Source organism: Cicer arietinum, chromosome 2 (genome assembly GCF_000331145.2).
Source record: "Cicer arietinum cultivar CDC Frontier isolate Library 1 chromosome 2, Cicar.CDCFrontier_v2.0, whole genome shotgun sequence".
Lineage (NCBI taxonomy): Eukaryota > Viridiplantae > Streptophyta > Magnoliopsida > Fabales > Fabaceae > Cicer > Cicer arietinum.
This window is the reverse complement of record NC_021161.2, coordinates 36,965,034-36,982,561: the sequence shown is the minus strand read 5'-3', so window position 1 is coordinate 36,982,561 and position 17,528 is coordinate 36,965,034. Positions and strand designations below refer to the sequence as shown.

Sequence of the window (17,528 nt, the reverse complement as noted above, 5' to 3'; positions counted from 1 at the left end):
TTTGCTTGGTTTGTCTGCCAGCAACAGTGGTTCATGAGCTCTTAGAGTTCCAAATAATCTTCTAATTTCATGTTGGTCAAGTCTCTTGCTTCTGTAATGGAAGTTACCATTGGCCCCTATTCTTTTGGTAAACTTCATAGGATTTTTTTTATTCTTTCTTAAACGAAGTATACCTTTCCAAGAGATCTCAAGTTATTTAATATGATTGTTAACCTTGAGAACATTTCATCAATAGTTTCCTCCTCCTTCATTTAAAATAGTTCGAAATATCTTACTCCCATGTCTATCCTCGCTTCTTTTACATGGCTTGATCCTTCATGATGTATCCTTAGAGTGTCCTAGAATTCCTTAGCGTTTTTTCATTCTTCAACTCTGTCATATTCTTCTCTGCTCAAAGCACACGTTAGAAATAAATGAGCTTTAGAGTTTAGGAGTACCTTTGCATTTTCATCAGCTGTCCACTGTGCTTGAGGTTTCTCATCGGAGGTTGCATCTGTGTTGTTGGCTCTGATGACGTGATCCCTATTTTCCACCACATACCACATGTTGTTGTCTTGTGATATGAGAAATAGTCTCATCTTACTGTTCCAGTGGTAGTAATATGTCCCATCAAAATAGGGAGGTCGGTTGGATGATCCTCCTGCAGGAATATACTTAGCTTTTGACATTTTTCCTTTTGGATCTTTTTCTCTTACACTGTTAGGTGTATTTTTTTAGAGAACTTTGCTCTGATGCCAATTGATGTGGCTAAATATCACTAGAAGGGGGGTTGAATATGGATTTTTCTGTAAAAAATAATTTTCAAGTGTTTTTAATAGAGGATCGCAAACCCGAGGATGGTTTTTCAAACCTTCAAATTTGAGTTGAGCTAAAGAGTGACAGAAAAATATGAGAATGACACACACAATTTTTATACTGGTTCACCCAATGAAGGCTATGTCCAGTCCTCACACACTTGTGAGATTTCACTAATGTTCAACCAGATCAACCTCTCACTGAGGATGATTATGATTTGTGTATTCTTTAGCCTCACCAAGCTTACTGTAACGCCCCAGATTTTTAATCCAAAACGTTACTTTAAAAAATACTTATTTCGTAGAAAAGTTTATGAATCTTTTGTATTTTTGAATAATTAACATTTATTAATTTTACAAAAATAGTAACAATGACGTTATTCAATATCATTAAGAAAATATTTATTCAAAATTAAAATAATATGAAGACATTTATTCTTAACGGAAGGTAAACCACTTTCGTATTTCTAGAATTCTAGTATATTTTAAAAGTTTGTGACAAAAGATCAAAAGAACTTAAAAATATTGGACAATTCCATTATTACAAAATCGTCTTGAAAGAAAAACCCATGTTTAACCCGCGTTCGCCACACGTCAATACTCATTAACTACTCTTGAATCTCCTCGAACTCATTAGTACCTAAAATGTTGTTGTAAGGGTCAAATTTTTTCCATCATCCACATCAAACCAAAGCAAGACATATAGAAGAATAACACAAAACTCATAAAACATAAAAACTTCCCACTTTAAAAGAAAAAAATGCACAAACTAATAAATTTTATATCAACACATATGCATGATGAATGCTCCTAAAACTACATGATCCAGATATAGTCTTGCCACTAAGTTACACAGTAAGTCGTGCACTAGAGGGGTTCCTAGGAAAAAGAGGTGGATCAATGGACCACTTAATAACCAAATATTTCCTTAGCCAGAATCTTGCTAATACAACCCTTTACGGTGTTACTTTTTCTTTCTATTATGGGGACAACAGGTTCAGGTCACACGGTAATTCATGTACAAGAGGGGTTCCCAGGAAAGAGAGGTGGGTCAACGAACCACTTAATAACCAAGTCTTTCCTTAGCCAGAATCCACTAATACCACTTTTTACGGTGTTACTCTTCCCTCCTAATATGGAGATTCTAAAATTTTATATAGGTTAGATGTTTAAAGCATTGTTGTTATTACAAAAATTTCAATTATAACACAAAAATGAAATAATTAAGGAATATTCATAATTATTATAATTCAATTGGTCTAATTAATAACGTCATTAAATGGGAGACCAATTAATTATTGTATACTTTCAAATCAAATCAATCTAAATCAATACACAATAGTTCCACATTATAGCAAAATAAAACTAATCTTTTTATGATTTAAAAAAAAAGTCAATTCATGGCAATTAATTGATAATGTCATAAATATAGAACCAATTAATGCATAACATCAAATTAAATTAAGAGTAGTAAATTATTTAAACTTCAAATCACGAGTAGGAAATTCACAACACCATAATAATAAATTCATAAGCTTATTAAATCATAATCATTAGATTCATAACATACAAACAATTATTTAAAAAATTCAAATCACAAGTAGTAATTTAATCACGTCAATGAATAACGGTTATTAAATTAATAATATACAAACAAAAGAAATTCAAATCCCGATTAATAAATTCATCATGTCATACTATTAAATCTATAGCATTATTAAATCACAAGTATTAAATTTACAATATATAAACAATTATTTATAAAAAATTAAATCACGAGTAATAAATTCTTAATGTCAACAAATCATGAGTATTAAATTCATAACACACAAAAATTCAAATCTTGAGTAGTAAATTTGTAATGTCATAATATTAAATTCATAATATTATTAATTCACAAGTATTAAATCATATAACATATAAAGAATTATTAAAAAAAAAATCAAATCACAAGTAATAAATTCCTAATATCAACAAATCACAAGTATTAAATTCATAATACAAAAATCAATTCTTAAGTAATAAATTCGTAACGTAATCATATTAAATTCATAACATCATTAAACTTAAAACAATTATTTCATAGGATCAAATTAAAACTATTTTTAATCATAGGAATTTAAGGCATATATTCAATATCAAAGTTTAAGGAGATTACACAATTAATGATACATAATAGGAAATTATGTACTTACTAAAATAAAACAAAAACAAAAATAGAAAATAAAATAATTAACATAATTAGTGGCACATAATAACACTTTAAAGCAATTATTGCATAGAATCAAATTAAAACAATTTTCAATCATAAGAATTTAAGGCATATGTTCAATAACAAATTTCAAGGAGATTACACAACTAATGGTACATAATAGGAAATTATGTACTTACTAAAATAACACAAAAATAAAAATAGAAAATCAAACAATTAACATAATTAGTAAGACATAATAGCACTTTAAAGCAATTATTGCATATAATCAAATTAAAACTATTTTCAACCATAGGAATTTAAGGCATATATTCTTTAACGAATTTCAAGGAGATTACACAATTAAAGATACATAATAGGAAATTATGTACTTACTAAAATAAAAAAAAAAAAAAAAATGGAAAATCAAACAGTTAGCATAATTAGTGCCACATAATAGCACTTTAAAAATCAGTAAAGTCTAATAATTACGGAAATAAACAATTAACACAATCAATGTTAAAATATATACGACATACACGAAGCGTCTACCCCAAAAGTCCGAGAATCATTGCTCTGATACCATACTGTAATGCCCTGAATTTTTTAATCCAAAACGTTGCTTTAAAAAATACTTATTTCGTAGAAAAGTTTATGAATCTTTTGTTTTTTTGAATAATTAACATTTATTCATTTTACATAAATAGTAACAATCACGTTATTCAATATCATTAAGAAAATATTTATTCAAAATTAAAATAATATGAAGACATTTATTTTTAACGGAAGGTAAACCACTTCCGTATTTGTAGAATTTTAGTACATTTTAAAAGTTTGTGACAAAGGATCAAAAGAACTTAAAAATATTGAACAATTCTATTATTACAAAATCGTCTTGAAAGAAAAATCCATGTTTACCGCGTTCGCCACACGTCAATACTCATTAACTACTCTTGAATCTACTCGAACTCATTAGTACCTAAAATGTTGTTGTAAGGGTCAATTTTTTTCCATCATCCACATCAAACCAAAGCAAGACATATAGAAGAATAACACAAAACTCATAAACGTAAAAACTTTCCACTTTAAAAGAAAAAATGCACAAACTAATAAATTTTATATCAACACATATGCATGATGAATGCTCCTAAAACTACATGATCCGGATATAGTCCTGCCACTAAGGCAACTTCCACACATAAAATCACATCTGCCACTAAGACAACTTCCACACAGAAAATCAAAACCTGCCACTAAGGCAACTTCCACGAAAATGCATATGCCATGCCATGAAGATGCACTGTGAAATAGATATACTCCCACACAACCCACTAAGAATTATGCCATGAGCATTCAAAAATCACTTTTTTAAAATCATCACCTTATTCACACATCATTAAGAACACATACATACATCCATATCATGAATATCACATATTCATAGACAAATAATGATAAAAATTAGGACTATCACATAAAGATAAAAGTTTGATATCATATAGGCCATAAAAATTAACACTTTAACACATATAACAATAAAATTCACACTCCAACTAATATATATAGTATCAATTAAATTTTGTTTATCATACATCGCATAAAATTTCATACTTCACTACATAAGAGTCAAATATTAAATTCAATCTCACAAAAATTGGGGTTTTATTAGTCTACATTTATTTTCTTTTAAAATATAAGTAATCACGATTATTTATTTCATGTCATTCAACTAACGACCTAACTATAATTTGTGTGGGAAAAAACCCTTACCTCGGCCGCTTTTCTTCCTAGCACAAAGCTCTAAGCCCCACCAAGTCGTTCACAAGGAAAATAAGTTATAAGCTTTTGATGCCGAAAAAGAGGAGGTGATGGTATTGGTGGTTAGGATTTTGGTTTTATTTATAAAAGGGTTTGTAAAATATGGTTCGTAGTAGCGGCTAGGATTTCAGTATCTTTTTCTTAGTATTGGGCCTAAATGAGGAATAGAAAGTAGACAATATTATTGTTATTATTATTGTTGTTGTTGTTGTTGTTGTTGTTGTTGTTGTTATTATTATTATTATTATTATTATTATTGTTGTTGTTGTTGTTGTTGTTGTTGTTGTTATTATTATTATTATTATTATTATTATTAAATAAAACCAACTATTACCAGAACTAATTTTGTTGACACAATTTTATTAATAAGGTATTACCACTATTTCAAAACTAATATTTATAAAAAGTAATTTAAGTAATTACTATTTTAAAATAAATTAAGTAACTAAACATAATATTTATAATTTATATTACTCATTAAATCAAATATATATACGATCATCAAACCATAAGAAATTCACACATATAAGGACAACTAATCAATATATATTCTAAAATAATTTTAACACCAAATTAATTTCTTTAAAATCCTATTTAATTAATAAAATAGTTGATAATGAAATTTGGGATGTTACAATTCTACCCCACTTAGAGAAATTTCGTCCTCGAAATTTGTAATGAAGAAAAGACAAATCATTATTTAAATTACCACAATCAAGATTGGAGCTTAGTCTCTGAAGATATAATAAACATGGCGAGGGCATTTATAATTTATTTAAGTGCAACATGAGTTAACAACACATAATACATTTAGCATTCAATTATGGACGACCATACCATAGAGTCACTCACTATAATCTACAAATAAAATATATAGACTTAGTTGGTAATTACTTACTAGATTTAATTGGGGTGAAATGAAACATATTTCAATTACATTGTTAGCTTCTACTAGATAATTATTACTAACAACTTTATCAACTAATGTAAGTCGAACAAGACAAATAATTATCACACGTATTTTAATATTGATAATTTCTAATTATTTTTAAATAGTAAATTTAGAGGATGTTACACTTACAATCAAGTTTCAACTATTTCCAAGTGTATCTCACATGAAAATTACAAAGTGATATGAGAGTGATTGATTCTAAATACTTTCTCAAAGGATTTACAAAGATCTAATGTAGGATTATAGAAAGTATGAAGAGAGGATGGGTATTGCTCTTGATAGCTTTAAGATCCTTGATCTTGTTATGCAATATTGTTGTGTATCTGATGATGAAGAGCTTGCTGCCTTTTATAGAAGTCTTATGATGATCCTTCCATGTGCCAAGCACTTTATGACCTTTGGAATTCATTACAAAAGATCCAAGGTCTTTCATCATATTTATAGAACTGTCATCCAGCTGTGCTTGGACTGGCTGAGTCCATCCTCGCTCAGGAGGATCATCCTCCTTGGAACTTGATCTTGAGTTGTTCTTTTCTTTTCTCATTCTTCAAAGCATGTAAGGCTGTTTTTTTAACTATGTGAGCTACAACCTTTTTAGAAACTTGAAGGACTAGGTTGAGTTCAATTTTTAAGAGTGATGTTGAGAATAGAGAGCTACCCTCTTACATAGGACTGACATCCTCTTATACGAGGTTCAGATCTGTTTTTTTCATAACATGTGAAAGCTTCTATTTTTGGCTTGTTTGTTGTTGCCTTTCTGTGGATTGACTTCTTCATTGTTTTCATTCATACAAGGATGATAAATAGGTCTTATTTTAGCATTTGCACATGTTAGATGGGTTGCTTTCAACTTTATAGAACCGTCCTCCAGTCTAGCACTGTCATCCTCTTGTCTAGATTTGGCCATTCTCGTACCTATTCCTTTGGCCTTCTAACGTCTTTATTTCAAATGCTTTATTTATTCATTCTTTGATACTGTTGTGCATTTCTTTAATGAATAAAAATATTTGTTCTAGAGAGGACAAATATTGTGCAGATTTGAAGTTTCATCCTCTTCACGAGGCTATCCTCAGGAATTTCAATCCTCCAGATTTGTATCAAATTTTTCTCCTTTTTGCCTTAATGATTAATAACTTGTTTTCTTATATGAATTTACTCAAAAGCAAAAAATTAGTTATTAACCACAATCATAATCTCTTAAGTAATTTTGTTATCATTAAAATCATTTGAGAGATTTTGTCTCAACACAACCTATTTTCTAAAGTTTCTCTTTTTTAATTCATGATGTTTTTCGTTCACTTATTTTTTTTTCTTCATATGTATGATTTTTCATTTAAAGATGGGTGAAAAATCTTCCACTTATTTCTTATTTATGAAGATTTCTATGTGTATTTTCTAAATTGTGTATATTTTTATACGGCTCAGAGTAAATTTGTTTCTTAATTACTTTGTGTGATGTTTCTTTTCTCTCTATAGGTATCAATCATGTGCAAGGAGTGCGATGAATTAAATCAACGACAGTGTTTGCAAAAATGAATGTTGTGGAGTGATGAAGCTGATTTTTAGGCAAATAAAAATATCAATAATTATTAGTTGTCCTTTAGTTTTAAAAAATATTACTATGAGCAAATTGTGTTATGGAACATTAGTTTCACATATTTTTATTGGTTTTGGTATATATTTAGTTTCTCCATAGTTTCTTATTGTTTTTTTTAAAAAAATGTCTAATTTTTTTTATTGTTTGCATCAGCTACAAGCTCCAAGGATTAATAAAAAAACATTGTTAAGAGTTTTTAAAGGAGACTAAAAACAAAATTTATAAATTTTATAGGGACTAATAAAAATTTATCAAATCCTATTTTCATCATATGTGGGCTTGTACACATGAATTTCACTATTTTACCAAAAAAATAATTGTAGTTTTTTGTAAGATTATTCGTATATAGATTATTAAGGTTTTCCAGAAAAAACTAAAGTTGAGAGATGATTCATTTAAAGGAAATCATTATCCACTCACTAATTCAAAATTGTAGACACAACTTTACTAGACTTTAAAAAAATTATTTGAACCAACGTATAAAATAAAAAAAAAGTAATATTTTCTACACTTCTAATCCAAAAAGGTAAAAACATTTTCCTACATGCCTCTCAAACCACATTTTTTACACGGTGACATTTAGCATAAACAAGTACCTCTCTTATTTTTTCTTAAAATTTATTGGTTTAAAATCTAAAAAATAGTTGTTTAAACTAAGTACTTATTTAAATTAATTAATATTGTTAGGGTAGTATATTGCCTTCTGTTTGACCCTTGTTGTTCATGTTTTTGTTGGTTTGTAAGGTTTAAAGGATTATTGATATTAATTAACCATGTTAGTGTATTGTTGTCATCTTAGGTAGTGATGTATTTTAATAATTTATACTGATTAATTTGAGTTTTGTTTTTAATGAATTTCTTTTGATTTATGTTTTATTAAATATAAAAAGAGGGAAATTAAAATACTTAGGCCATCTGAATAATAGTTAAAATACTCGGTCTTACAAATAAGTTTAGGGGTGAAATGTATATTATTTATATGCTAAATTGATTTTTTAGTCTCTTAATTTATTTTCTGATTTTCTTTTAGTTTTTAATTATTTTTTGTCTTGTTTTAGTCCTTAACTATATTTATATTAGTCAATTTGATCATTTATGTTAAAAATTATTAAATTTTGTTATCTTCTTCGTCACACTCATCTTGAAGCTCATAAATACATAATTTTTTTTATCTCATTCAATCTAAAATTCAGAAAATTCATTAAACTTATTATCTTAAAATTTATAAATTATCAAATTTATAATTTACAAATTCAAATTCATAATATTTCAAACTTAAAACAATGAAAAATCTCTAAATTAATTCTTCTTCTCTAGAATTTTCGTGTGAATGACCAAATCAATTCTTTAATTTTCTTTAAATAATTTTTTTAAAATAAAAATTAATAAATTTATCATCTTCGTCATCCAAAATAAGAAATTTATCACCCATTTAATATAAAAAAATAAAAAAATTCATCAAATCTATAATCTTCGAACTCAACCTCAAACCTTTCAAATTTAAAAGAGGCATAGATGATATCAAATCAATGTTGAGCATGAAATTCTAAGACGACCTTAAAATAAAAAAAATTTGGAAGCCAAATGCACACATATAAAAAGAGATATGAAACACAACCTTGTGTGATAACCGCAATACACACATAAAAACACAAATCTATCTAAAACCAAACACCAATAAAAAATTGAAAAACTCAAATTCAAACATCTTGAATCTGTAAAATTGAAAGAAACTTCTAACACAACTATATAAATCGAGTAATTAAGAAACAAATATGAAATTGATGAAGAGAAGTAAACCTTCTTGTTTAAAATCTCTTGTGAATTAACAAAAAAAAAGAATTTTTCATTTTTACGAGTTTGAAATGTTATAGAGATGAGTTTGAGTTAAAGATTTGAAAGATTATGTTTGAAGGTTATAGGTTTGATAATTTTTCTAAGTTCTTAAATTGAAAAATATAAGATTTTTTAGTTTATGGATTTAAAGGTGAGTGATATGAAGAAAATAATAAAAATTAATGAAAATGATCAACTTAATTAACATAAATATAGTTAAAGGAGAAAAACCGAACAAAACATAATTAAAAAACAAATAAAATAAAAGACTAAAATAATAATTAATAAACTTTATTTATATTACGGGATAATGTCAATAGTGTATAAAAGTAATTTTTTTGTATGGTATACAACTTTGTACACTAAATGTCATCTTTCTAAAAAAATAAATAGTTTCCTCTCATGTTATTTTATTTCATTTCATTTTATCTCATCACATCTCATCTATTTCATGTTTTCATCACAACTTTGTACACTAAACGTCACCTTTCTAAACATAGATGCGTCTCATTTCATTTCAGCTCGTCTATTTCATGCTTTCAAATTGTTGTTGGCAGATGTCCACTAGCGTTTCAAATTTTTGATAAGCACATTTGTGTTTCAAATTTCTACTAGAGAGAGTTTTTTATTTTGCACTTCCATATGCAGTTTACAAGCTACAAGTCAGCCTTGTTTCACAGTGTCATTTTGCTACTTCATTATATTTTCACCTCTTAGAATGAGTTGAGGGTCACAATTTCGGGTTATGGTTCAATTTGTTCAATTAGTTGATTAATAAATAAATGAATAAATTAAAAAAAAAATAATTGAACCATTTTTCATGTTCATTAATATATTCAACAACATGAAACCATGCATGGCTAATAGTTTAGGAACCAATTATGTCTAGAAGATTCCATTGTCCCCATAATCAATTGGTATAAAAACTACAATTAGTTTATGTTTTGTTGTGGTTGATTTTCATCATTTTAAAGAAAAATCATATTATCAAGAAAAGAAGATGAAATCATACTTTTTTTTTGTTTAGATGAAATCGTAAGAAATTTGCACAAAATGTATCGAGTTCGAACTTGAGACATGATATCCAACCTAACGATATCGATATTTGCAAGTTAAACTAGTCTTACGGATGACAAGTTGTATTATTTATTCATAAAGAAAACAATATTGGAAAAAAAGATTACAACAAAGGGCGTTAATGCCAAATCTCGAGTATGAGAGAGTTAGAATCCTCTCCATTTTTCAAAAGAAATGGATAGCTCAATTACTAATGTTTTGCGTATATAAAAGTCACAATTTCCAAAATGTATGTATTTATACAAAAAAAACTTTAGAAATAGAGAGAGTAAAAGATAGAGAAGATCTTTAATCGGTATGGAAAGGGCCGCGAAAGAAGAAGAGATAATTCATTTTTTAATTAATAATGTATGCAATAAATTTGGACCATCATATATTTACCTTCCACGCGTCTGATTTTAATGGATGAAAATAAAGATGACAATTTTCTCTTCAAATGAAGAGGATCTAGAATGCCCTACAAACTTCACATGTTCCATATCTATTTACTTGGACACGAGGTGTGTGTCACATCTTAGATTCTACATTAACTATAACTAAAGTAATATTTATAAGGCTTAATTGCACTTTTGGTCCCCCTATTATAGGTGAAAATTGAAAGTAGTCCCTCCATTTTGTTTGTCCCCAGTTTTAGTCCCCAAACAGAATTTGAGTCCAAATCACGATGAGTTGTCATTTTTTAATGACATGTCAATAAAAGGGTGACGTGACAGACGCTTATGTAGAATAAACTCATTATTATATTATTTCTGATTAAAAAATATCATTTATATTTTTAAAAACCGTTATTATAATTGTGACAATATTTTAAAAAATACAATTTAATTGTTAAAATTAAGTTAAAAGAAAAACAATCCCAATTCAACAAAACCCTAAATCAAAATCTGAAGCAGAAGCATATAAACACTAGCTTGAACCCTAAATCAAAATACAGCCCCAATTAACAAAACTCCACGGTTCAACCATTTTCTTTGTTACATATCATTAATTGAGCCACTTGCAATGAAACACCTCTTACAAATCCAACTCCATTTTTACAACATACCAGAGGAACTTGTTTCTCGCCTAACTGTTTCGGTATCAACATTTTCGAAACAGTAAAAGAATGATAAAGAACCATGAATCATTCATCTCAAGAAACCAACTGTATTCTTTCTCTCATGATGCAAGTAACACTTCAACCCAGTTTGGGATCAATACTTTAAGGCAACAAATGAAGTAAAGAAACAAAGAAATGAATAGCCTACTTTGAGGCTTGAGGCATGCCTGAACCTTGGAATGGAGCAACCGACTCTCTGCCTAGACTTTTTCGTACCAAAAGAAAAACCTAGAAATAGCCATTTCTGCCTTGAAACACCCAACCAATAGCTGATTCTGAAGTTCCAAAGCATCCAAAACTCCTATTATCTGGCAATGTTTGTATCCGTTAGTTCTTTCCCCGTTTGTTTGTTTCTTATTCCAGCATTTGGTGTTGTATTCTTGCTTGTGTCTTTATTTCTTCTTGTTTTCCCTGAATTATCCCATTCCTATGTGGCTTCATCTGCTCCTGTCTGTTTGGTTCATTCCTATCCGTTAGTTCATCTACGATTTGGGAGTTTTGTTGAATTGGGGCTGTTTTTTGATTTAGGGTTCAAGCTAGTTCATATGCTTCTGCTTCAGATTTTGATTTAGGGTTTTGTTGAATTGGAGCTGTTTTTCTTTTAACTTAATTTTAACAACTAAATTGTATTTTTAAAAATATTGTCACAATTATAATAATGGTTTTTAAAAATATAAATGATATTTTTTAATTAGAAATAATATAATAATGAGTTTATTCCACATAAGCGTCTGCCACGTCACCCTTCTATTGACACGTCATTAAAAAAATCACAAATCATCATGATTTGGACTCAAATTCTGTTTGGGGGACTAAAACTGGGGACAAACAAAATGGGGGGACTACTTTCGATTTTCACCTATAATAGGGGGACCAAAAGTGCAATTAAGCCTATTTATAATATTAAGGCATCCTCTCCTCTAAAGCTAATTTTTGGATTGGTTAGGCTTAGCTCAAATTCTAAAAACAGAGCTAGTGAACTTCCAATATCATAGTTTACACTTGAACTTGTACACTACTTTTAATAGGCAAGCCATTTGTGCATATCTTAATTATCATATGTAAAACAGTTCATGTGTTACCTAGTTAATACATGGTAAAATTTGTTTTGTGAAGCTACAATCAAAATTCAAAACTTAACTTCCTAGAACAATTCAAAACTTGTTAATATATAGAGTTAACATTTGTGTTATAGAATTAAATGTAGAAAGGTGTAAAAAATGTATCTTCTTTTTTTTGGGTAGTGAAAATGTATCTATCTGCTTTTGGTCATCTCTTGATTGGTAAATGGTAACCACCAATATTCCCACACGAGCATTGTCCATTGAAAAATTTATGTATCCTCTTACTATCTTTAACAATGATTTCCCTACTAGTCAGTGTTGAGATGTACTTAACAAAGTTATGACAATCCTTACACATTAAGGTATTCTTGACAACTCTTATTGGTGAAGAATTTGGCAAATTCTCCAACCCAAATGTAATGGCCAGCTTCTCACTATGATAAATGGTAGGAGAGTATGTCTTTTCCTCCTCTTCATTGTCATTTGTTTCAAATGAATACACTTTGTCTTTGATGCTAATCCAACTCCAATCCTTTAACTTTTCAACTTTCTCTTCTTTCATTATATTCTTCACCCTACAAACATCCTCAGATCGCCCCGCCGAGACGTATGTATTCAACAGCAATACATACGTTTCTGCATCTTTCGGTTTGAGACTTAGTAAATGTTCAGCAGCATTACATCCCAATTCCAGATTCCCTTGGCTTATACAACCAGCAAGCAAGTTTGACCAAATAAACTCACAAGCCTCATGATCTATTTTCTTTATAATTTTCTTTACAAAATCGAAAGCTTCCTCGAGTCGACCGAGCCTCACTAACATATCAACCAAACAAGCATAATGGTCCATCACAGGTTTAATTTTATACTCCTTCTGCATAATCTCGAAGTAATCGAATGCATCATCGACCATACCAGCGCTTCCACAAGCCGATAAAATGCCAACAAAAGTTATCTGGTTTGGCCTAACTCCTACAAGTTTCATATCCTCAAAAAGATGCAAAGCTTGCTTAGACCAACCATGCTGTGCAAAACCAGTTATCATGGAAGTCCATGATATCATTGTTCTAATAGACATCTCTACAAAAACTTTGCTTGCTCTCTCAATACTTCCACATTTGTTATACATATTAATCATAGAAGAACCTACAATAACCTCTGATAAAAACCCGGTTTTAATCGTCCGAGCGTGAATCTGTTCGCCTTGTTCTAAAGCCATCATTCTACTGCAAACACTCAACGCACTCGAGAATGTAAAGGAATCAGGCTTCATGCCCGACCGATTCAACTTAGCGAAAAGTTTTAGCGCTTCGATTCCACTTTGGTATGCAGAAAGATTATCCTTTGAAAGTTCCATCATCTGTCCATGACCAGCAATCATAGCATTCCATGTAACCAAATTTATATCATCCATTGCTTTAAACAATCTTTGAGCCTCACCAACATAACCACATTTAATGTACAAATACAATAAAGAATTCCGAACTCGCAAATTGGATTCAAACCCAAATTTAATACAGAAAGAATGAGCTTGAATACCAAGCTCTAAGCACTTAACTTCACAACACTGGCTCAACACACTAGTTAAAGTATACTCATTAGGCTGCACCTTTACCTCATCTAAAAGCATCTCAACAAAAAGTCTCAAACCCTTCATAGCTTCGCCATTTTCGCCGCAAGCTGAAATAGCTGAAGTCCAAGAAATAACATTCTTTTCTTTGATTCTCTTAAATGCTTTTAGACCAAACTCCAATCTACCACATTTAGAGTATAAACTACAAAGTGCATTTCCAATGCTTGTGTCATAATCAACTTGGTATTTAATTATGTAACCATGTAACTGTTCACCTAACTTCAATGAGTGCAAAATTGTACAAGCATTAAGTACTATAGCAAAAGTGTAAATTGAAGGATAACACTCTGAATGCAACATTTCTTGAAACAAATTTATAGCATTTTTTGGCATTGAGTTTTGCACATAACTCATCATTAAATTTGTCCAAGTAACAACATTTCTTATTTTCATGTGATCAAAGACTCTTTGAGCTTCTTCCATGTTACCACATTTAGCATAAACATTGAAAAGAAATGTTGTTGTAAAAGGGTCTTCATGGCTACCTGTTTTCACTATGTGACAGTGAATGATTTGTGTAGCTGAAAAGGAGCAACTTTCTAGGCATTGTTGTAATAAGGGAATGTAGAAAGATGAATCCACTTTTTCTTGACACTCTTTTGCTAATGAAAGTGCTTCTTGAAAATTAAGGTGCCTTATGGGATCCAAATGTGTGAATGTGTGGCTTTTCTGTAATGAAATGGTTTGACCCTGAAAAAGCATAAGGTGTAGCAGGTTAATATTGAACTATGTGGAAGAGATTAATGTTATTATACTAGTTAAACTAGAATTTACTCCTTTTGAAAAATTCAGTGTACTTTATAAGGTTGATTAAAAGATTAATTATTAAAATTTTCATATCCTTATAATTTAATTAATAATTATAATTTTTACAGTTCCTTTTAAAGGCTGGAATTAGGGTGTGGTTAGATTACTTTTCAATAATAACTTATTTGGACTAATAATAATGTTTTCTGTGAATGTTAGAGAGAGCTTTTTAAGTGTAGTTTACATATAATGATGCTTTGGCACAACTTTGGTAATAAAAACAAAAATAAACTTACACTGTTATATGAATAAAATAACATAATGGACCAAAATATAAAGAAGGTAAGAGAGTACCTTATCTAGTGGAAAAGAGGTTGGTGAATGTTTTCTGAATTGTGGGTGGAGCTTAAGAGTTGCAGTGGCAGCAACTAATGAAGAAGGAAAAGATGAAACCATGGCATGATGCATATTCATATTCATATGATTATATTATAAGACTATGAAGAAAGGATAAGGGAAATATTGATAGAAGAAGTTGAAGAATGCTTGCATAATTGGTTGGGTTGCTTTGCTTGGAAATTATATGATGCAATATATGTTTGATTGGATAAAAATTATGAAAGAATGAGAAACGATATCCAATGTGAACCAGTCACTAAGTGAGTACATGTGAGTCCAATAAATAAAGTTAAACTTTAGCTACTTCAATTCCCTCTTTTTAATAAAGAAACTCAATTCCCTCTTTTTTATCAATGAAACTTATTATCCTTTTATATAAAAGTATAAGTATATGAAAAATGCAATTATTTAATCAAATAAAAAATAATAAAATTATAAATAAAATAGTTTAAATGAAAGGTAAAATTGGAAAGAAAACACCAAAACTTAATATTTCTTTTAATTAGGTTTAATTGACTTTTAATTAGAACAAAAAATATTACTTTTAATATAAAAAAATGCTTCTAGTTCTAATTTTTATTTTATTCTGATACCTGTAAAATGAATTTTAGTGACTAAAATGGATATATATTTCATATTTTACAAGGACTAACTTAACATTAGCCATTAGGTATAAAATGAAGTGTATTTTAATTTATATGTTTAACTTCAACGTATGCATATGTTGGTGTGTCGTTAACTTCAATTTATGATAAGAGTCATAAGGGAGTCTGTTTCTTAAGGTGCTTTAGTTTTTCTTATTTATTCCCATGCTATAAAAAATAATAATGAAATTTTTTAAGATTTAATTTATATATATTATTAATGTAATGTTTTTTACATTCAAATAATTATGATTATTAGGTCACTAAATTTTTTTTGACTTTAACTAATTATAATTTCATGTATATATTGATAATGTAAAATTTTATACGAAAATTAATCTTCTTTTTCGTTTATCTATTTTGTAAGGTGTAACAAAATGAGTAAAACATTGAATTTGTGGAATTAGATGAAATTAACCGACCCAATTTATTCCAAAATTGTTGAACAAGAAACCACCATAAAAATAAAATAAATAAAACAACATATGAGTTTGCTTTTGATCGCATCATCATCATCATCGAGAGAGCGATTTCTGTTTTCGTGCTATTGCTTCCCTCTTTCCATTTCCGTCTCTACAATAGAAGCTCATCACCGTCTTCGTTTATTGCTGTGCTCAATTTCAACTAAATAAGGTCCCTCCAAATTCAATGCTTTACTTTGTTTTATTTTTCTTGATCTATCATTTTATTTTGCCTTTTCTTTTCATTTTAATTTGTTCATCCTAAATTAAACTCTTAAATTAGGCGTTGAATAACTTACCATTTTGTAATATGGCTTTAGAATCTTAAGAAAAAATAAAAAATTTGGATATAAAAAAGACATAGGTGTTTTTGTTTCTTCAGCTTTTATGTTGAAAGGGCTAAAAGGTATAAGAATCATATATTTGGGAAAAGTATATATACTTAGAATTACTTATTTTGATAGACACAGTTAGAAGTTAAAACATGAAGTGGAAAGATTTAATACCCTTTGAGAACATGTGATTTTTCATTGAAGTGAGTTTTGTGAATAAAGGAGTTTGTTTGTTTCGTCAAAGGGGAAAAAAAATTCTATTTTGGATGCTTTAGGCTTCTAATTTTCATGTATTTTATTTTGTACTCACAATTTTGGATGTTCATTTGTTCTTCTAGTTATAATTTAAGTTGAAAGTGTTTTTTCATGTATTGCTTTTTGAATATTGGTTTGGTTGTGTAACAATGCATGTCTCTTTGTGGTATATGTTAGATTGATACTTGAGAAAGACTGTATATTAGGTGTATAGACTAGGCATATATTCGGAAATACGATGAGTTTGACGAATTCACAGTGACAACATGATTTTGTTGAAGCTCCAAAGTGTAATTTTTGTCAAAATCGCGGTGGCATGTTAAGGTTTTGTTTGGTTTGGGTCCTTAACCTGTTTGGGTAGGATCGTAGGAGAGTGTTTTTGAAGGGGTGAGAATATTTATGAGTAATATTTTCATTGCTTTAAAAGTATTATAAAGTGAGTCAAAGGATTTGGAAATTTATTCAAAATTCTGTGAAGTTCTCTCCCAATACATTTTTTGAGTTGCTTCTATTAGAGCGTTTTAGTAAAATGAAGAAAAATAAATCACTATATGCAAGGTCAAGGACTACTCTCCCTTCCCATTATGCTTCCTCTTTCCTTTATCCTCAAAGTCCTCCTGTCTCTTTCC

General features: G+C 29.1%; 2 protein-coding genes across 3 annotated transcripts in view; one reads left to right on the top strand and one right to left on the bottom strand.

The window, feature by feature from the left end:
• Positions 1-12,400: 12,400 nt before the first annotated feature.
• On the bottom strand, positions 12,401-15,471 carry LOC101510864 (putative pentatricopeptide repeat-containing protein At3g15130). The gene is made up of 2 exons (XM_004490413.4): positions 15,163-15,471; positions 12,401-14,751 (listed from the first exon to the last, which is right to left on the bottom strand). The coding sequence occupies exons 1-2, from the start codon at positions 15,286-15,288 to the stop codon at positions 12,634-12,636; spliced, it is 2,244 nt and encodes a 747-aa protein (XP_004490470.1). The 5' UTR covers positions 15,289-15,471; the 3' UTR covers positions 12,401-12,633.
• Positions 15,472-16,306: 835 nt separating this feature from the next.
• Positions 16,307-17,528, top strand: part of LOC101510544 (26S proteasome regulatory subunit 8 homolog A-like) — a 6,741-nt gene continuing 5,519 nt past the window's right edge. The window contains exon 1 of one of the 2 annotated variants that reach the window (XM_004490412.4): positions 16,307-16,484. The gene's annotated coding sequence lies outside the window, so the exon portion shown is untranslated. The remainder of the gene's footprint in view (positions 16,485-17,528) is intronic. The other variant, XM_012712947.3, reaches the window with a different exon arrangement.

Excerpts from the sequence above, each read along its gene's own strand:
- LOC101510864 (XM_004490413.4), bottom strand. The coding sequence starts at position 15,288 with ATGAATATGAATATGCATCATGCCATGGTTTCATCTTTTCCTTCTTCA. Across the intron at positions 14,752-15,162 it reads CCTCTTTTCCACTAGATAAG|GGTCAAACCATTTCATTACA; the intron begins GTACTCTCTTAC and ends ATGCTTTTTCAG.